Source organism: Gadus macrocephalus, chromosome 9 (genome assembly GCF_031168955.1).
Source record: "Gadus macrocephalus chromosome 9, ASM3116895v1".
Classification (NCBI taxonomy): Eukaryota; Metazoa; Chordata; class Actinopteri; order Gadiformes; family Gadidae; genus Gadus; species Gadus macrocephalus.
Window position 1 is genome coordinate 9,435,080 of NC_082390.1, and position 21,586 is coordinate 9,456,665.

Here is a 21,586-nt window from a genome sequence, read left to right on the forward strand (position 1 = left end):
GACTGAGGAACACAAGCGGGCTCCAGTAGGTCTCTCCTCTGAGCCTTTAAAGGATCAAAGCTTAACGCGTCTACAGAACACGGGTCTTCTTCTGAGGCCTCAGAACACACCTTCTCCAAGGTGTGTGTGTGTGTATGCATGTGTGTGCTAGTGTGTGTGTGTGTGTGTGTGTGTGTGTGTGTGTGTGTGTGTGTGTGTGTGTGTGTGTGTGTGTGCGTGTGTTTGTGTAGGTGTGTGTGTGTCTCGCAAAAGCAGATCTACACGTAATCAGATATCAAGTGAGTCATTAATAGATGTTTTAGTCTAAAGTTACACCGGCGTGAAGACTCAGTCACTACAGCATCTTGTCTTGGGAGAATCCCCATAACAGGTTTACTTCTAAAGGAAAAAACTGTTTGGATTGGTATTTCATTTGTCATGACTGAATTCACCCCCTCAGGATAATTTAGCTCGTAACTAAACTACGAGAGAATGTTAGTTCTCATGTCAGTCGTGCATTATAAAGACACGATCGGCTTTCAGAACTTGGCAGTTAAAGTGGGAATACAGAAGTTCCTGTTGAGCGTTTCGGTAGCGGAGGAATTTGGTTAGAAAACGCTGAAGATTCGCCGGGAAGCTAAAATGTTAATGAGTGCACATCCATGTCGATGGAGGCGATGATTCTTTCTTTATTATATGGGGAGATTGTAGAAGTGTTCTTTGGAAATAAGAACAGTGTAATTTCTGTTTGTTAGTTGACTTTATTCACATCGTGTCTCCACGAAGATATATATAAATCGGTTGTAAATGTCTGGGCAGAATGTTTGGCCTTTGGCTGTTTCCTGTCCGTTAGGTTGTCGGTGTGAAGCCAGCCTCACTTCCTCTAAACAAAACATACATTCATGCTCATCCATTGTGGAGGGGATTTAGGTCAAGAGCTTAATTTCATTGCGCTACAGATCCATAAGTCCTCTTTGTCTCCGTCTGTGAGAGGCCGGTTCTGTTCATCAGAGCTCCTCTGCATTGTGAAGAGGAGGCCTCGTTTGTAATCAGGCGATCTCAGGTGTCCCCCTCCCACGTCCTCGCCGACGCGTGGGAAACCCGTCGGCTTTCAATCGTTCCTTACTGAGTCTAACCCGCGTCTCCCGACACAAGCCGGCGCTCCGACGCCTCCGGGCTGAAACACAACCCCAGCCTCGCCTCCGCAAACCCCGGCCCGGGCTCCTCGGAGACAATGGAGCCGGGTGCTGCCCGGCCGGAGAGGGGCCGGGTTCGAGAGAGGAGACGCGGTGGACGGTAAGTCGATACGAGCAGCGTGTGGACGGATGGGGGTTTGATAGTCGGCCCTCCTCGCCTCTCTTCACGTGTACCCCCCCCCCCCTCACCAGGGGGCGAGCCGGAGAGGGGTTTGATCAAACCTCCTGAAGCGGACTATCTTGCCACGTTGGTGGAGATAGTTCTGCATGTGGGATACTTTGGCGGGAGATTATGTTTTGTCTTTAGCTGTGGGAAAAAGGGAACAGCTATCAAAAATATAAACTAGACTAATCTGGTTCCCGCAAAGACAGTCAGCCAAAGGAAGGAGGATTAAGAGCGGAACCAATAGACTGAGAGGAGGATCTGTCCTCCCATCGCCCTTCTGGGTTATTAGACGATAAGGAGGAACAAAGCGTTCCTGCATTGTCAAAACAAGACCCCACCTCGCCCCTATGGACCCTCGGCTCCAGCAGATACCAGCCCTACTTCCAGATTAGCAGAACAGAGGATCCTGCAGACATAACTATGAGTTCAGCTCTGGCCGGCGGCCATTGTTTCCACCGCGGAGAACGCGTCACTCAACGTTTTATTTGAGAGTCAAGACGCCCTATTCGTTTGTTAGTCGGGAGGTAACCTTGGAAAACACATCCCATCCCATCCATGGAGTATTTTTAGTCCTGCATTCCTTTTTCCCGCCCGGGTCGCATATAGAACGTGTTTCCATTGTGTTGTCATGGTTTCAACAAAGGTTCCCGAAGGTTTTCCCCACCAACCAACCAAAATGCCCGCTAAGGGAATATTGGTAATTTGAGAAATAAATAAAGTTCCCCGTTGACGGAGCCATTTCCTGTCCTGTCCAAAAGCTTATTTAATCTCAAACTGACTCACGTTTGTACCTGTGAATAGCCCCATCTTTTCTGTTTCCATCGCTCTGATTTCCATTCGCAACACAATCGGGAGCAGTGACCTATTAGGGCTGGATACTACAGAGTGAATAAAGAGTGCCAGTATTTTTGTGTCAGAAGATCCTCCAGCAGGCATGCTAATCCTCCGAGCGTGTCCATAGGTAGAGCGTTCAGCCGTGACGAGGTGAGCTGAATCCTGCTCGGTTGTCGTCAAGCATCAGTTAACCTGGCGCGGGCCCTTCCTGCCTGAACATCTAAAGGTGATGAAGCAGGCTCCTGATTGGCTGAACCTCTGGAGGATGCATTTCAGCTTTGTGGCGCGTGCGGTAGATAAACAAACACCTCCAAGGACAGTATCTTCATGTCACGCCAAACGTTTCGTTTGTCGACTTGTTTGGCTCAAACACTTATTTGAAAAAGACCAAAACTATTCCATAGTATCCTTAGCGCCACAGTTTCCACTCCTTATATGGATGGATGTTATTAATGACTGCTGTCGCCCGTGTCCCTGACAGTACGGCTGTGAGTCGTCAGGGCAGCCTGCATTGTGTTGTAAAGGGGCTTTTGGCGGGGGGGACGTTTCACACGGATACAGACAACATGAATCACACACACAGACTAAGGGTTCTGCGTACGTGTGGCTGTACGGAGGCAGGATGTACGGAGGACGAGACCGGCGGAGAAAGGCTCTCGCATCTGATGCAGCCCAGCCAATGTACAACATAATGTTGACATCGTGGCCACGCGGCTCCACACCAACGCATCACACATGGGTCACGGGGTCAGCTGGAGCAGCGTCCTGCCAACGTCGGGACTTATTATAAGTCGCTTTGGATAAAAGCGTCTGCTAAATGCCCTTAATGTTAATGTAAATGTAAATGTCGAACCCAGGCTAGTGGTTTTAGGAAAGGTCCCGTCTGGGGACACTACCTGGACATGAAGACCTTCCTCGTCTCTGAGTGCAGCGGAGGAGCCCTCGCTCCAGTCAGGCTGATGTCGAGCTCCTGACTGATGAGCTTCTAACAGCCCCATCTGGGGAACCTCTCCTGGACTCCTTCTCAAGGTCTCTCCTCTCTGAGTCGGGGAGTTTCTCCTTGTCTGGGGGGGCGTCGAGGTGAGGGGCTACCACGTTAAACAGACTTGGGGGAGGCACTGAAGCCAGACCTTCTCGTCCCCTGAGCTTGTTACCACGGCCTAACGACCCATGCACCCACTGGGCGAGTCCCGGTGGTGTTGGCTGGGCGGAGCGGCGTTGACTTACGGGGCGAAGCTGAAGGCTGGGGGCGCGGCGTCAGGGTGGGGGGGCCGCTGAATGAACAATGGTGGGCGTTCCTGTCCGAGTAAAAGCACCTCTGGACCTAGACTTCCTGCCATTTACCGAGAGGCTGTACGGCCCTTTATCTTGTACTCTGAAAGAATTGTGAATTTCAGCAAACCTTCATGTGTGGTGAGCTGGTGGGTCCACAGCAGAGGTGGTCGTCAGGGTAACGCCAGGGATGTGTTGTCCAGAGTAGAGGTGGTCGTCGTGGGTTACGGTACCGCTCCCGCGCTCCTCTGTTGCCTTTGTCGGCCCCTTTGCTTTCATTGGCTGGAGAGATTCCACTACACCGCCCCAAGGGGGGGGAAGTGATGTCAGAGACGGAGAACACCTGCCCCATTACACAAGTGTGTGTGTGTGTGTGTGTGTGTGTGTGTGTGTGTGTGTGGGGAGGGGGGGTCACACACACATACTCTTTGACAGCTCATCCAGATGTGCATCATGAAACATAGTTCGATTAGTCCCTGGAGACTCAGAAGTTGTGTGTGATCTTTTGTTCTCACATTGTTAATGTGTGGATATAGATGAATATATCTATCCATATATGGATCTATAGATCCCCCTTATGAAGCCGTGCCCTCGTAGGGGGGGACATGTTGTGGTGAATATCTGATGAGCCTTCGCATGCAAGCAGGAATCAGTGTTACTGGGTGCTGCCAGCTCGTCTCTATGTGTGGTTCCCAGGCACTTGGGAGGGGGTGGGGGGGGGGTCAGGTTGTTGGGGCCATCGTCATGGTGACGGTGGTTGGAATGAATCTTCTTTGTGGTGGTGGTGGTGACGGAGGCTGGAGTGTTGTCGTTGAGGACGGCGGTGTCCTTCATCACGGCTCCTCCACCTCTCCTCTCCATGCTGTATCAAACGTATCTACACCTCATGGCCATGGAAATCTTTTATTGACAGATGCTTTAAGTGTCTGTACAAACATGTAGTTTTAAAGGCACAGAGTTTACTGGGGGTTAAGCGAGCTCCCTGCTGTGTGGAAAGGCTTCAGGAAGTCAGCATAAACTTTATGACTGGCCGCCGTGGGAGAGGCAGACACTGATGTCATCAGTGATGTCGAAGGCGGAGCGTCACCATAGACAGGAAGGCATCAGGGGCCACGCCCACTATCAAACAATCTCTCATCCTCCAACCATCAAGACACAACAAAATGTTTGTTGTGATGTTTATGATGTTTAAACAGACATAAGTGGATGAATCTCTCTCTCTCTCTCTCTCTCTCTCTCTCTCTCTCTCGCTCTCTCTCTCTCACACAGACAAAGTGTTTGTACTCTAGCAGTATGTTGGGGGTCAGCGACCGTTGACAAAGGGTCGACCTTCACCGGTCTGTCCTCCATTCTGTCCCCACATTCCTGGCTGTTATCCACTGAAACAGGATGGGCATTCCGGCGGGGGCCAAGGTTTCCCTGGGCCCAGCAGACACCTCAGCGCGTGTTTTCTCTGTTCATTGTGCGTCTGAGCGGGCCGTGTCCTGACCTAAGCGTCGCGGCGCAGCAGGAAGCTAAAGATTGAAATAGGAGCTCATAAATACGACCTGGGATTCGGCACAAAGACCTCGGCTTCCTTCACTACCAAATACAGCGATTGTGTTTGAGGCAAGCGCCCCTTAAACAAACAGGCCAGCCAGGAGGAGCAGGCGGTAAAGGTTAGGCTGTAAAGCGCACTGCCTGTTGAAAGTCTGTGTCGCCTCATTGCTGTGCTCTCAAAGAAAATGGCCGCTTCATCATTTGCGTTTCTTTTTCGAAACGATTATTTTTCGAAACGTCTTTATTACCCACATTACGTATTTACTTTAATATGTCGACTTATTTTTATATTTATATGTACATTATTGATGTATTTATTGCTTCATTTATTAACTTCATAGACATGTTATATCTTTATCTATTGATAATATTTTGATTTTAACTGCCATTCCATATTCAAGTACATATTTTGAGTATCGAAAATGTGGTACGATAAAATGCACAGGTGAAGATCTACGCCCAGATCTAAACACACTCATTACCTCAAATCAGCACACCATCAGATCCGCCTTAGGCAGACAGGAAGGTTTGGTTTAGACTCAAAAGCTCACGAGCCCTGAAGCAATAAAAAGCCCCAGATCTTTATTTAATGGTTTTTATTAAACCTTTATTTAACCAGGAGAGATCTCATGAAGAAGGCAGCACAAAACAAACATTTAGGTTTCACACAAACCAACAAAACTATCGCACTGTTAAAGAGACGGTTTTGGATCTGGTGTAAGGAATGGGACACAGGGACCGTCTGCAGTACTTCCACGTTCGGTTCTTTAGTGTTGAGCCGGAGGCCTCAGGTGGAACCAGTTCTTCCTCATGTGGAACAGATTCTCTCTGAAGGCGTTCCACGTGAAGAGGGCTGGCTCTCCTGGTTAGCGACACTAGTGACTAGTTACCCGTGGAGTCAAACTACTTGTGCCAACCAGTTCCCTGCTCATACATTTCTACTCTGCTCTGTCCTTTCCCCCCCGTGTTGCAGAGTAGTTTGTGTTATGATCCTGCTCTCTGGTCTAACCAGCTAGTTTTACTGTAGTTAGTCTTAAGCTACTTTACCAGCGAAGCATTCCTCCACTGGTTTATCTCTTCCGTTATTCATTTTCATTTAAACAGGAAGTGTGTCTGAAAACACGGGAAGCCAGCAACCATAACCATAACCCCCCCCCCCCCCAGACTGTAAATCAGATAAACTTAGAAAGAACCGGACTGGATCTCTGGGCCCTGGAGTCAGCCCCTCCTCTTCCTGTCCAGTTCAAAAAGAAACATGATGATCAGGAATTGTCATGGTGATGGCAGGGAGATGGACAGACGGACAGACATGAAAATGCAGATGGCCGGACAGACAAAGCCTACAAACGATCCTCAGTCTAACAGACAGACAGACAGACCAACTGACATTCATATTTAATACAAAGTTTATTATTCCCTCCATGTCCTCCTCCAACTCCTCCTCCTCCTCCTCCTCCTCCTCCTCCTCTGCCTCCTGAATTCTCCTGCACCAGCATCTTTGATAGTTACTCAAGTAAAAGTATAGGCTAGCATGCTCACATACACACAAACACACACACACAAACACACACACACACACACACACACACACACACACACACACACACACACACACACACACACACACACACACACACGCACACGCACACGCACCTACACACACACACACACACACACACACACACACACACACACACACACACACACACAACTACACACACACACACACACACACACACACACACACACACACACACACACACACACACACACCTTATGACCTTATGATGCAGGGTCTGTTTTCACAGTCGCACTCATTGTGGTCTCCTGGGAGCTTGTATCTGTGGCAGGAGATATGTCCCTTTGATGGGAGCAGGAAGTGGATCTGCTGGCTGGTCCGGGGTCAGCTGCTAGCGGAGCGACGGCGGTCTGATGACGTCGGTACAGACGTCACAGATCCTGTGCTGTTCTCCTGTGTGGCTCCTGACTGCTCACATGTCGAGGTGAATCATACAGTCTCTGGTCCTCGCACAATGCTGTGGCCTGACGTTTGCATCACCTGTAAAGCCTTAAAGGGACATTGAGCATCATCGGTGATCTTTTTAAGTGTACGTTTGATTTTTAACACCTCACTCCCACACCTCTCATCGGCTCTCCCTCTCACTGCTCACCGCCTCACCCCTCACTCCCTCACCTCTCATCGGCTCTCCCTCTCACTGCTCACCCCCTCACCCTTCACTCCCTCACCTCTCTCCCTCTCACCCCCTCACCTCTCTCCCTCTCACTGCTCACCCCCTCACCCTTCACTCCCTCACCTCTCATCGGCTCTCCCTCTCACTGCTCACCCCCTCACCCTTCACTCCCTCACCTCTCTCCCTCTCACTGCTCACCCCCTCACCCTTCACTCCCTCACCTCTCACCCTCTCACCGCTCACCCCCTCACCCCCTCACCCTTCACTCCCTCACCTCTCACCCTCTCACTGCTCACCCCCTCACCGCCTCACCCTTCACTCCCTCACCTCTCACCCTCTCACCGCTCACCCCCTCACCCCCTCCCGGCCTCAACACAACCCTGCCAGCACTTTGAAGATCCACAAACCAGTTATTCCGATTCATTTGATTAGCTGCTAATTTCACTGAGAGAACTGCGGTGAGGACGCCAACAAACACACACACGCACACACACACACACACACACACACACACACACACACACACACACACACACACACACACACACACACACACACACACACACACACACACACACACACACAAACACATCCTCACTTACACACACACACACACACACACACACACACACACACACAAACACACTCACACACAAGTTAGACACACGCAGACACACGCACACACATACACACTCATATAAACACACACATGAGCATGCTCAATTAGACACACACACACACACACACTTAGGCCTACAAACACTCGAATGCTCTAATGCACACATGCTCTAACATGTGTGTATACACACACTTACACTCACACACACACACACACACACACACAAACACACACACGCACACACACACGCACACACACGCACACACACACACATGTGTGAGACTGGATCGTATCTCCAGGTTGACTAATGGTGTGGGATGGAACCCAGAGTGAGAGGGTGTTTAACGAGTCGGGGCGGATCACAGCCCTCCGAATAGCTCTCTGTCGATTCCGCTGAACTCATGGAAGCTGAGAGCAGAGTGCTGATCTGATCTTTGTTGAAACTGAACCAAACTTTAAATCTTAGTGACACGCTCTTTAATTACAATGTAATTTGTGAAACTAGTCTGGTGCTTTGTCATAAACCTGTGGCCCCTTAAATATTCATATTTTGTAAGTTTTGAATGTCAAATAAATGCTGAGCATTTCAGTGTTTGACAAGGTTAGAATATTCCAGCTAAACTGAGACAGAGATCGCCAGTTATGGTCTTTTCTGGGGGGCCCCCCAACACTACAAAACGGGAGCAGGCCCTCCTATAAGAGTCTGCCTCAATGAAGACCAACAGAAAGACCTCAGTGTGGGCCGTCAGAGTTCACAGACTGGACGTGATCCCAGTGAAGTCCTCCTCCCGGACTGACCGGCCGTCAGCAGAACTCCGTCAGCTCCGTCAGCAGGAACAGAGGGAAGCGTGTCGCTGCGGAGGTTAATTGGCATTTTGGTCTGGTCGGTAATTATTGTTTTCAGCGGCGCGCTCCTAGGCTGGCGGGTTCTGAATGACAGATCATTGACAGGGAAAGCAGGATAAACACAGCCCTCACACACGTCCCCATTACCACGGCAACAGGACGGATGACGACGCCTCGTCTCGGTTGCCGCGGTGCGAAACCCGTCCGCCTCAATCTGGGAGGAAATCACACAATGTGTTATTAGGGGAGGTCACTTGACCGTTGACCTCCACCCCCCACACGACTGGTCAGCTTATCATCAGGATAGGAATTCTGGGAAATGCGGTTTGTTCCACTCAGCTTGCAGGGCGAGTGGCGCTGAGTGTCTCTGAGTGGACCTCCCTCCCCTAACATTGTTCGCTTCCTGGGCATTCAGGAGGCGTAGCTACTTTCGATGAAGGAGGTGGAGGTGGTGGGGCTGATGGTGGAGGGTGAAAGGGCAGCAAAGCTATTAGTGTGTGAAACAGATACCCCCCCGCTCCTTCTGTACAGTGCTCCGTCTCAGAGGCGGAGCGAACTCAGAGGTGGTGTCGCTCCTGACTACAGGGTGGTGCTTCTCCGTTGTTTTACATCTCTTTTCTAACCAGCGGCCACTCAAAGGGCTTTACAACACTGCCTAACATTCACCCATTCACGCACACATTCACACACCGTCGGCGGAGTCGACCACGCAGGGCGACAGCCAGCCTGTCAGGAGCGGTCAGGGTGAGGTGTCTCGCTCAGGGACACCTCGACCCTCCGCTAGGAGGAGCAGGGGATCGAACTAGCAACCTTCGGGTTACCAGCCAACCCGCTCTACCAGTTTGCATTCATTACCGACTCCAAATGTATTGTGTGGTGGTCAGCATTTCTCAGGGATAAGAAGTTCCTTGAAGGGAGTGAGGGAAAGTGTCGACCACCTTTGTGTTTCAGTAACAATCACTGACGCGTCAGACCTACAGCCACAGAATCACAACAACTTCAGAGTCATGAATAGAAATAGATTTTATTTTTGCTTAGGCATAATTTACTTTTTTAGCTTTCTGAGACCTTAAAATTGTCGAGGTGTTACACACACAGGAACCAAAAGGCTAGTCAATAAAGAGAAAATAAGATTCAACATTTCTAAATGTTCACCAATGATAACATACAATGTCTTTTTATCTAAACATATCTGTAAAATCAAATTTGTTCTACAATCGCTAAAAAAATAAATATATTGCTTTATTCCAGGTGCTTTTAAAAAAACGTCCTAAAACTGTACTTTTTGAAAAAGTTCATATTTAGTTATAATACAGCTTATGTACATTGTTGTGGTTCGGCGTAGCAAAATAAATGTAAGACATCGCTCAATTCTACGAATTTCTTTGTTTTAACGTAAAACATTGATCCATCACAACAGCTTTATGTTACAAAGGACATAAATCCAGATGTTGAGAGAAGTCCAACACACCAGCAGTACGGCTCTCAGACTCTGAGGGGCGACTGTGATACTAGCTGCTACCAGCTAGCCTTTAGCCTTTAGCCTTTAACATTTAGCTGGCGTCCCAAAGCCACCTGCAGTACGAGGGTCTGTGTCTTTGAGGAGCAGGTCATGTAAGGATGGGTTTAAACCAGAAGCTTTGGGCTGGGAGTCAGACACACAAACACACACTCTGCGAACTAACAACTAACCAGCTATCCGGCCCCTAACTATCTGGCCCTAACTATCTAGCCCCTAACTATCGGGCCCTTAACTATTTGGCACCTAACTAGCTGGCCCCAACCTGACAGAATGTAGAGATTCCAGCTCTCAGGAACGTCAGTGAGAATGTCTGGCCGTCTGATTGGCCAGTTCAGACGTCGGTGTCGACGGGGGGCAGGGCCTCCAGGCCGGGGGAGAGCGAATCCTGGCTGTGGGTGGAGCTTATCCCTGTGTCCGAGTCTGTGTCCGTGATGTCCGTCGGACCCCCGCCGTGTTTCAGCCTCACGGTCGCCGGGGCAACGGAGCAGCGCACAGAGCTCTGAGCGGGTCCCGGACCGGGTCCCGCCCCCGGGTCGGGGCCAGGCCCTCCGGCCTCCTCCCCCCCGCTCCCCAGCTGCAGGGAGCCGAGCTGGGCCGCCAGCTGCCAGGCCTCCTGGTCCCGGGTGGCGGCGGCGTCCTGGTGCAGCCGGAGGGCGTGGTCCAGCTGGGAGCCCTCGCGGTGCAGGGCCACGCCCTCCAGCAGGCTGCGCTGCAGCTCGCCCCGCACCGCCTCCAGCTCCGCCGCGTAGAACGCCGCGTCCGCCTCCGCCTCAGCCTCCGAGACCCCGGGGCCCGCCGCCTCTGCCGCCGCCGTCACTTCCTCCTGGGGGCCCGGGGGCCACACCGCCGGGCCCCCGGCGGCGGCGGCCAGCTCCAGGTCGATGTCCCGGGACAGCTGCAGGATGAGGTCCTGGTGCCTCCGGACCTGCAGCCCCAGCTGGTCCAGCCCGTCCTCAGCGCAGCGCAGGTACCGCTGGAGCTCCTCCTCCTCCTCCGGGGTCTGAGGGACCCCCGCCTCCGGGGCCTCCGGGGCCCCCGGGGCCCCTGCGCCCCGCGAGCACAGCTCGGTCCGCCGCAGGTCCAGGTCCAGGTCCCTGAGCTGCCGGTCCTGCTCCCGGAGCGTGTGGTCCTGGGCCAGGATGAGCTGGACCATGCGGTCCACCTCCGCCGCCCCAGGGGGGGCTGCGGGGGGGGTCCTGTGAAGCTTCTCCAGCTTGCGGAAAGCCTTCTTCACCATGCGCTTCTGCCGCTCCTCGCCCAGCGGCTGGGGGCCCCCACCCCGCTCCGCCCTCTTGGGCCGGGCCCCCGGGGGCCGGGGCCCCTCGGGCGGGCCCTTCCGGCTGCTCCGAGCCACGAAGTCGCTGACCCGGACCAGGTGGAAGTGGATGAGGGGCTTCTGGTCCCCCCAGGCGCTCCACAGCCGCAGGATGCGCGTGAGGGGCGGCAGGGCGCGCTCCAGGCCCTTCCAGCGCTCCACCAGGCAGAAGTCCTGGGTCTCGCCCTGGAGCCCCCTGGGGGGGGCCCTCTGGCCCTCAGGGGAGCCCTGTTGGCCCTCAGGGGCCCCCCTGTGGTCCTCCAGCAGGGCCTGCACCATGTCTGCGCATGTGGTGTGCTTGGTGACGCCGCAGACCACTTTCTCCTGGCCGCACACGGTAATCTGAATCTCCTTCCCCGCGGCGGTGGCCTCCCTCTCCTTTGTCCTGGGAACAGAGAGCGGAGACTGTCAGCGGAGGAATGCAGAGGAGCTGGTCTCAGTTCACACCATTAGCTCCCAACGCCACAGCCCTGCACGCTAATTATTCCTACTCCACTGCATTGTTGAGTGCCAGATCCTGATAGGTTAATATAACGTACCGAGGGCGTGCGTTCTTCTCTAATAACAGGACAGCTCTGCCTTTTTACGGTTACACAACAATGCACGACAACTACCGTGTTTACAACAATGGCCGAATAGAAATGTGGAGCAGATGTTTCCTTCAGCGCAGAAACGATACGCTCCACACAGCGTGGAACAATGCAAACATGACATTATAAATGGGAAACTTGGATCCAACCAAGCTGGTAACTGTACAACAGGAAAAGACTGCTGGAATGTGTCGTATAATGTACTGGAAATAATAATGTACTGTAGTAGTGAGCAACCTTTAGTTTACTTCTCTGTTCCTTGAACTTGGGACAAAGTTTGCCATCATTATGAGATTCTGCAGTGAAGTTGCAGTTAAGTCATCACAGTCCAGAACTACTCAACTGACTTTATTCGATCACCCTATCTACTCATCATGAAACACTTTACCAATTTAAGAAAGTTTGATTGATGGTGGATTCATATATTCCAATAATCTGTCACTTTGAGGACTTACATCAAAGACTATAAATGGAAATAATTGGAGTTAATTGCAGACTTATCTGTACTTTCACACCCTAATTATGGGTTTTGTTTTGGCCTTTCTTCACACAACAGTCTAGCAGCGCTGAGTATTCATGGCTTGAACGCTAGATACCGATGCTTGCTGAAGTCAATTTATCGTTTTATCAAGGTGACATCGCCAGATAACGATGCATTCCACACTGGTTATACGCTCTGTCTCCAGACTGAGAACCAGGGCTGAGTGGAGAACCTCTGATCACTGATCGTTAGGAGGGGCAGCATGTGAGCCCCCACACAACGAGCAACCCACATGGAGAACCTCACATGGAGAACCAAGGAACCTCACATGGAGAACCAATGAACCTCACATGGAGAACCAAGGAACCTCACATGGAGAACCAAGGAACCTCACATGGAGAACCAAGGAACCTCACATGGAGAACAGGCTGAACACATGGAGAACCAAGGAACCTCACATGGAGAACAGGCTGAACACATGGAGAACAGGCTGAACACCAGATGGAGAACACCAGCGTCCTCTGAAAGCATCAGAAGTACTGCTGGGATATTAATAGCTGCGGGCACGGCCCTTTGAACAGGCTGATATGTTATTTGTTTTGGTTTCCACTTGGCATTAAGACACCCCACACACACACACACACACACACACACACACAAACACACTCACACACACACAAGTGGGGCATTGTGTGTGTGTCTGACGAGCGGAGGAATGCGATACGAGAGCAACAAAGCTCGGGGCTGGTTAATGGACACCCTTGGAAACAAGCAGAGAAAGGCAAATACCTGAGCTCCGTGGCAGCGCACAGCAAACAAGTCAAGCGTCGGTCGACACGGACGACCAGGACGACTTTCACCCCCCCTCCCCCCCCCCAGCCCCCCCGCTCTTCCTCTTCCTCGGCTAGCTCTTCCTCTCTGACCCCCACCCCCCTACTGCACCTCGTGCGGGGCTGGAGGAGGGTTCCCACGGAGGCGCTCACTCTTCAGATGTCTAAGGATCCTCAGAGGGATTCCCACGATCCCACCACGCCGTCCTCTGACCTCCGGACCGCTGGGGGGCGAGGAGAGGACCCCGGCCAAGGCAGGAGAGGAGTGGAGGACGAGGGGAAGGGAACGGATGGTGGAGACCGGCAGAAAAAATAAGCCATCAGATAGAGACAGAGGCCAAAGAAAGGACCAGAAGAAACTGAAGAAGATGAAGGATAAATGAAGATGGACAGAAGCGCTCCACCCTGATGGGCCCCACCAGAGAGGGTGGAGCAGGCGGCGGTGAAGGTGGAGGAGGCGGCGGTGGAGCATGCGGTGGTGATGCGGTGCCTCTGGGCCAGGCAGGTGAATAAACAGGCGGTGTCATGAGGGGCTGCAGAGGGCTGATGTAGGGGGGGTGGGGGGCTGCAGAGGGCTGATGTAGGGGGGGTGGGGGGCTGCAGAGGGCTGATGTAGGGGGGGTGGGGGGCTGCCGAGGGCTGATGTAGGGGGGGTGGGGGGCTGCAGAGGGCTGATGTAGGGGGGGTGGGGGGCTCTTTTGTGCAGCAGGATGCCGGTTCCACCAGGGCGGGGAAACACCTGGATCTACCCCAGCCCGCCACAATCAGCTCCGCTCCAGCCACTTCCTGCCACTTCCTGCCCCCCCCCCCCCCCCCCACCCCCCTCGCTGGGCTGGGCGGAGGGGGGGGCCGTGCCGTTGTGAGGTTGCAGTATTATTATGTGTGAGGTCATGGAGCACAGGTGTGGGCTGATGAGAGCTCCTCTGGTTCGTATTGTCCCGAGCAGCTGCTGTTGACGTACTGAAGGAAACGTAACGGCGCGGGGACACTGGTCCACATGGAACCCAGTTTGAACAAACCTTTGGCCGGGCACTAGAGCTGCCTCACATTTCACATTTCATAACGTCAACTGTTTATGGATCCCAGGTTTGATGCCGGGCTGGGAGTGCGAATGCGTCAGGTGTGTGATCACAGATCAGTCCCCCTTCAACGCAGACATGGCTGATGTTCTCGTTCTCTTGTGACACTTCTGTCACCACAGATTGCAACAGACAGATATTAGCTCTCCTCCTCTCTGCTTTCTCCTCTCCTCTCCTTTCTCCTCTCCTTCTTCCTCTCCTCTCTTCTCCTCTCTCCTCCTCTCTTCTCCTCTCCTTCTTCCTCTCCTCTCTTCTCCTCTCTCCTCCTCTCTTCTCCTCTCCTCTCTCCTCCTCTCTTCTCTTTCCCCCTTTCTGAATTGGTTCCCATTGAACTTTACTTTATTAATCTATTTTATTTTTGCTTTTTATCGATCCACCGACTTTTCCACCTCCCTAAAATGTAAAAAAAAATGTAATTTTGGATGTAAACAACATTGGACTGCATTGATACAGCATTTTTTTAACCAGTGGACCCTCAAAGCGCTTAACAATATTGCCTAACATTCAACCATTCATGCACACATTCACACACCAACGGTGGAGTGAGTCCCGACATTCAGCTAGGTGGAGCCAGGGATCGAACTAGCAACCCTCCTGCTCCCAGCCACCCCTCTCTACCTCCTGAGTCCCACTCCGCCTTTGATACCAGGAGTGATCTCCAGTCACGCAGAGGGATATGACCCATACCAGGAGCCATGATACCAGGAGGGAGGCGTCCCCAGCTGGGAGCCATATGAAGGTTATGGCTGTTTGCTGGGACAAGTCCAGGCAGGCAACGGAGGGTTCGGCGAGTCGTGAGGTATTGGCAGGCGATTCCACCTCACTGTAAAATGTAAACTGGATCGATGAAGCGTGGGAGCGCAAAGGAAGCAGACCGTGATGTGAAGCGACAGTTGAGGAGATTCAACTTAGCGCTCGTTAGCTTCAATGTAGCCCTCATTAGCCTCAACGTAGCCCTTGTAAGCTTCAACGTAGCCCTTGTTAGCATCAATGTAGCCCCCATTGGTGTAAACGTAGCCCTCGTTAGCCTCAGCGTAGCACATGTTAGTGTCAACGTAGCCCTCATTAGCTTCAACGTAGCCCTCGTTAGCCTCGTCTCGTTAACTGTAGGAGACTGAATTCAGGTCAAGTCCGTTGGAGTTTCCTCTGACAACCGCTGGTCGCAGCACTGGCTCACCTACAGCCAGGAAAGTAGAAGTACTGCCTGCATGTTCCACTCTGAGCTCAACCGGGTTCAGTTCTTGAGGAAACACAGGACCCATGGCTCCTGGCTCAGGCTAATTGGCCCCTGCCAGCCAAGGGCCAATTAGCCAAGGGCCAATCAGCCAAGGGCTTTGATTTTCCAAAACAGTTTTCCACAGAGTGAGATGTGGGGGAGAGAGAGAGAGAGAGAGGGAGAGAGAGAGAGAGAGAGAGAGAGAGAGAGAGAGAGAGAGAGAGAGAGAGAGAGAGAGAGAGAGAGAGAGAGAGAGAGAGAGAGGGGAGGGGGAGAGAGGGGGAGATAAGGCTGGAGAGTGTCTATCTCTGTCTGAACATGAGGTGTATCCTGTTGCACTTATCTCAGAGAGGATGGACTGCTGAGGAAATAACATGCGCTTTAATCTCGTCCAATCTGGTCGAGTTCATCTCTAGGATGACTCCCAGCCTGGCAGACTAAACACACATACGCAAACACACACACACACACACACACACACACACACACACACACACACACACACACACACACACACACACACACACACACACACCAGCCCTTTTCTCAAAATACACACACACGCACACACAAACAGACACACACACAGCTACACATGCAGACCAGCCCTGTTCTCAAAATACACACGCACGCACGCACGAGCACACACACACACACACACACACACACACACACACACACACACACACACACACACACACACACACACACACACACACACACAAACACACACACACACACACACATACTCACGCATACATAAACCCAGAGGCGGACAGAGTACACAGCTTCCTTACTTGAGTAAAAGTACAGATACCCCTTGCTAAATTTTACTCAAGTACAAGTAAAAGTACTACAGTCAGATGTCTACTTAAGTAAAAGTACTGAAGTACTTGTTTTTAAAAGTACTTGAGTATCAAGAGTACAAGAGTATGTTTTCTAAATATTGCATTACTACTGCCACAGTGCTTACATTTATGTATAGAAACGTCCTACATGGAGTTATGAAAAAAACACCTTGGAGAATGTAAAAGGAATTGAAAGTAAAATCAAGTAATTTTCATCTTTTTACCATGGCAATAGCACAATAGTATACAGTATAACAGTATACTCAAGAACATAAAAACAATTGCTCAGCTTACATATGCAATATCATAAAAGAAAATTCAGATAACAATTCTATGTATGTGTGAGTTTCTCCGTTTTTTTATCAATCAAATCAACAATCGTCTCTCATCTAATTCTGACCATGGAGTTGGCTTTGGCGGAAAGCGAAGGTGATTGCTGATAGGCTGAAGGCTGTCCTAATCAGTTTGAGAGGGAAACAACAAATTGAGGGTTTCCGTGATTTTTCTTTTCTCCTTTTATTTTTTATTTTTCAGAAGGAGTAACGGGTACTCACGGTTATGGATAGAAATGTAACGGAGTAAAGAGTACAATATTTGCCTCTCAAATGTACTTGAGTAAAGTCATGAGTACTCCCAAAAAATGATACTCGAGTAAAGTACAGATCCCTCAAAATTGTACTTAAGTACTGTACTCAAGTAAATGTACTCCGTTACTGTCCGGCTCTGCATAAACCCAGCCTCCCTTGCTCCAAACACACAGTTTGCTTCACTTATTACCCACAAAACAAACCCATGCAAACACACACATATGCACAGACACCAAAAGGCAGGCCTCCCTTAATAATAATAATAATAATACATTTAATTTAGAGGCGCCTTTCAAGACACCCAAGGTCACCTTACAGAGCATATAGTCATCATAAATCGTTTAAAAAAAAAAGAAAAAAAAAAAGACAAAGAGAAATAAATAAATAAACATAATAAATAAGAAATAAATAAAACAAAAACAAGACAAAACAAAACAATCAACACAGTTAAACGTTGTGTGCGAGTTTGAACAGGTGAGTTTTGAGTTGTGACTTGAAGGTTGTAATGGTGTCTGACTGTTTTATGTGTGGGGGAGGGACCCTTGTTGTCTCTGACCAGCGCTGACCAGCGCTGACCAATTGAACCCCCGCTCATGGTGGGAGTGGTCTCCAGCCGCTGGGAGATGATCGCTGTCAGCCTTCACGCGCCACGCTACCCCTCGACCACGGAGGACCTGACCCAAGGTAAGACTCGGTTGAGGTGAGCTCTCCTCTTCCTCCATCACCCACGACAGACAGGAGGCAGTGTTGCCAGGTTGGGCCAGGCTGGGTGGGAAATCTGTCCCAATCTGGCAACACTGACAGGAGGACGGTGTGGTCAGACCCCCAGCGCTCTAGAGACACCAGAGACACGTCCGTCTGCGTCGCTCGGTGAAGCCTCGCTTTGCTCCTGATCTTAGGAGGACGAGGAGAAGAGAGCAGGGGGAGAGGATGCACTCAGCGCTCCCCAGGGTCTGAGCGGTGGTTCGGGGATTCCCTCGGGTCCTCACATCACTGGGAGACGTCTCTCATTCCACCGGGAGCCGAGCCGACTGAACTACAGCGACTGGCGTCGTTTGATCGCTCGCTCTTAAACGTTCATCAATCAGCACGGGGCCATCAGCGCTGTGTGATTAGGTTTCACTTAAAAAGAGTTCTCCTCACGTCTCCGCTGAGTGGGTCAGACCCCCCCCCCCCCCCCCTAGCTGAGTTGTGTGTGTGTGTGTGTGTGTGTGTGTGTGTGTGTGTGTGTGTGTGTGTGTGTGTGTGTGTGTGTGGGGGGGGGGGGGGGGGGGGGGCTGGGGGGTTGGGCCTGAATCCATAAGTGGAGGAGGAGTCAGTGAAAAACGGTGTTTGCCATATGTGTAGATGGGAACACTGGAGGTAATTACAGGTGTTAGAATAATTACTACACGACGTGAAGCTATCTGACGCAGGCTGGCTCGTGGCCCGTGCCAGACCGTTTGAACTCATCAAAGATCTGCTCAGCTGTGTGTGCAGAAAATAGAGACTGTCTCCGCTCTGTATACGCGTTTAACTGCAATTTAATACAAAGCCCAAGAGTACAGGGAGCGTCTCCAAATTAAAGCTGGAGAATTAAACGGAGCGTGAAACGCCTTCTGAGGACGCAACGCAGCCATGCAGAGCAGAGTTTTACACTATTGTGTAAGAGGTTAAAACATGGATCAAAAGGCGTAAAATGTCATAAAACGCGTTTAGAACTCTCAGTGTTTACACTTATAGTTGAAACACATCACGTTTTGCAGCCACAAATACAGATTTGATCCGTAGATTGAAATCTACAGATAGAATCAAATCATCATATCTTCCAAAATATTGACCAGAGGCCTGTAGGGTGTGTGTCTTAATGCCAAGTGCAGCACACACGAAAACACGCACACGCACGCACACACACACACACACACACACACACACACACACACACACACACACACACACACACACACACACACACACACACACACACACACACAAGATGTTATATTTTGCACAAATCGCTTATTGATCCTGACATCAGTGACTCCAGCACACGTCATCTCATCGTGCGATACGCTTTAAAGATTAAACAACTTTCTAATGTTGCCATTGTTGCTGAAACGTGAACGTAAATCAGACGCCTACGACAATGAGTCCAGGTTCGGCCTGAGCTCACGCCAGAATGTGATGGGAATCAAACCAGAGTTCACATCGTGTTCCCAACCAGACCTGATGGTCGGTGCCTCGTGCGTAACAGACAGAGAATACACCTTCTTCACTCTAATCCCACTACCTGTGGTTACTTTAGTTCTTATTTACCCGTAGTTCTCATGTAGTTCATCACATTACCCTTAGTTCTCTGTTCATGTAGTTCATCACATTACCCGTAGTTCTCATGTAGTTCATCACATTACCCTAAGTTCTCAGTTCTCATCATGTAGGCTAGTAATCATGTAGTTCATCACATTACCCGTAGTTCCCATCACGTTACCTGTTGTTTTTGAGGCGCGCTTTGAGGAAACCTTTTCCAAACGGAGCCATGTCTCTCAGGTCAGCAGAGTAAAATCCGAGGCCGAGTTAAACTCCCTGCATGGCGGGTCCGGGCGGAGGTCTGCTGGGGAGGGCTGGCTCTGTCCCGCCTGGGGAGGGCTCTGACCCGTATGAGGGCTGGCTCTGTCCCGAGTCTGAGGAACCGAAATGTGCGTTCTTATTCGATCTCGCTGCAACCGTTTACGTCGGAACCGGTGCCCTACTGGAACCAAGTTTCGGTGCTCAACCCTAGTCCCGACTAGGGGGGGCTGGCTCTGTCCCGTCTGAGGAGAGCTCTGTCCCGTCTGAGGATGGCTGAGGCTGTCCCGTCTGGGGAGGGCTGGCTCTGTCCCGTCTGAGGTGGGCTGAGGCTGTCCCGTCTGGGGAGGGCTGAGGCTGTCCCGTCTTAGGGCTGGCTCTGTCCCGTGTGAGGAGGGCTCTGTCAGGTCGCTGCTGCTCTGCCGAACCCGCCCATCCCAAATGAGGGTGGCGTTAAGACTGTGATTTACGAGGTCGACCCAACTCTGCCCCGTGAAGGAAGCCGAGACTTCAACCTGTTATTCTTCTGCCGCAAAACAGGCCGGGTGGTTCACATCGATGTACGAGGTGGACTAACGCGCTATAGGATAATGATGACGTTCACCGACAGCAGCATGAAAGTTCATGTCCGGTCTCTGTATTTCTTTGCAAAGAAACTATTTCAGTATAACTAACACTATAACCACGTAGGCTTCACATGCGAAGCCTGTAAGGTTGACCATAGCCTCCATACGCCCAGCCTGCAGGTGGTTGATCCCGGTTGTTTTCGGGGTGAATCGTTGGTCTGGTGAGGGGGAGAGTAACGGCGCCCCCTGGTAGTCAGACTGGGGAAGTTCAGCTAAACACCACAGCGTTGCCAGGCAGGTGGACAGATTGAACTTAATTGATGGTAGAATTGATTGAATGGATAAAAATACTACAAAGAAAAAATTGACTTACCACAAACAATTTCATCCATGTTGGTGGTCACGACTATTTAGGATATGTAGTACAGATACACACAGATGTCTATGTGTATCTTACTCATAGTGGATTTAATTCGCTATTAGTAAGGGATCATTAATAATATAAATGATAGCATCACTGATGATAATTACCTCAGTGTATTATGTGTTTCCCGTTAGTTTACCATCTGAACACAACAACCAGGTAACAACTCTGGACGGAGAAGTTCCATTGATTCTCACATGTCATGTATGGAGGAATAATTCTTAGCCCGATCACTCAGCCGACCTGTAGTAAGTGCCTTTGAGCAAGATGCCAGCCCCTCAACCCACTCCTTTGTATTTAGAGATAATGAACAGCAACAGTAAACGTGTCAAGTTCAAAGTTTTGTGAAAGTCAATGAAGTGTATTTAAAGGGACACTGTGTAAAAATTACTCCCATCCCGTGGTACAATTGTATATTGCATTCAAACTAATAGTGCTCGCTTGTTCAAAAACTACGGTGGGCAGTATGTGCCAAGATGTGTCATGACATCCAATACTACCTCATTGAGTCATTCGAGTGATGATGAGGTTCGTTATTTCAAACAAATTTCAAACTGCATTGAAACATTAGTGTAAGCTAAGAGTAATTATTCCTCAAGCAAGATAGTGAATTATTTCAGTCATCATTCACGCTGGCTCAGAGTGAAAACGCGTTTGCATTTCCTGTACCACGTAGTGCTTTTTTTTGTCCCTCTCGGCAGTTCATAGACCGGAAGAACATGGAAGCCTCCATGAAGCTTACCCGTCCTATGTAAGTAGGCTACATATTAAGTATTCTTCGCTCAGGAGGATAAGTGAGATTTTTGGCAGAGATTTATGAATGAATACGTTGATTTGAGGAAATAAATGACTTAAAATATTACACAGTGTCCCGTTAAGACTTTAAACTAAAATGAATGACGAAATACAGATGATATAGATGGACGATCCGTTCCGCACCC

The 21,586-nt window shown here is 50.6% G+C and overlaps 1 protein-coding gene across 1 annotated transcript; it reads right to left on the reverse strand.

The window, feature by feature from the left end:
• Nucleotides 1-9,648: 9,648 nt before the first annotated feature.
• rassf9 (Ras association domain family member 9) lies at nucleotides 9,649-20,368 on the reverse strand. Its single transcript, XM_060061680.1, has 2 exons — nucleotides 19,579-20,368; nucleotides 9,649-11,865 (listed from the first exon to the last, which is right to left on the reverse strand). The coding sequence occupies exons 1-2, from the start codon at nucleotides 19,626-19,628 to the stop codon at nucleotides 10,497-10,499; spliced, it is 1,419 nt and encodes a 472-aa protein (XP_059917663.1). The 5' UTR covers nucleotides 19,629-20,368; the 3' UTR covers nucleotides 9,649-10,496.
• Between the last annotated feature and the right edge of the window lie 1,218 nt (nucleotides 20,369-21,586).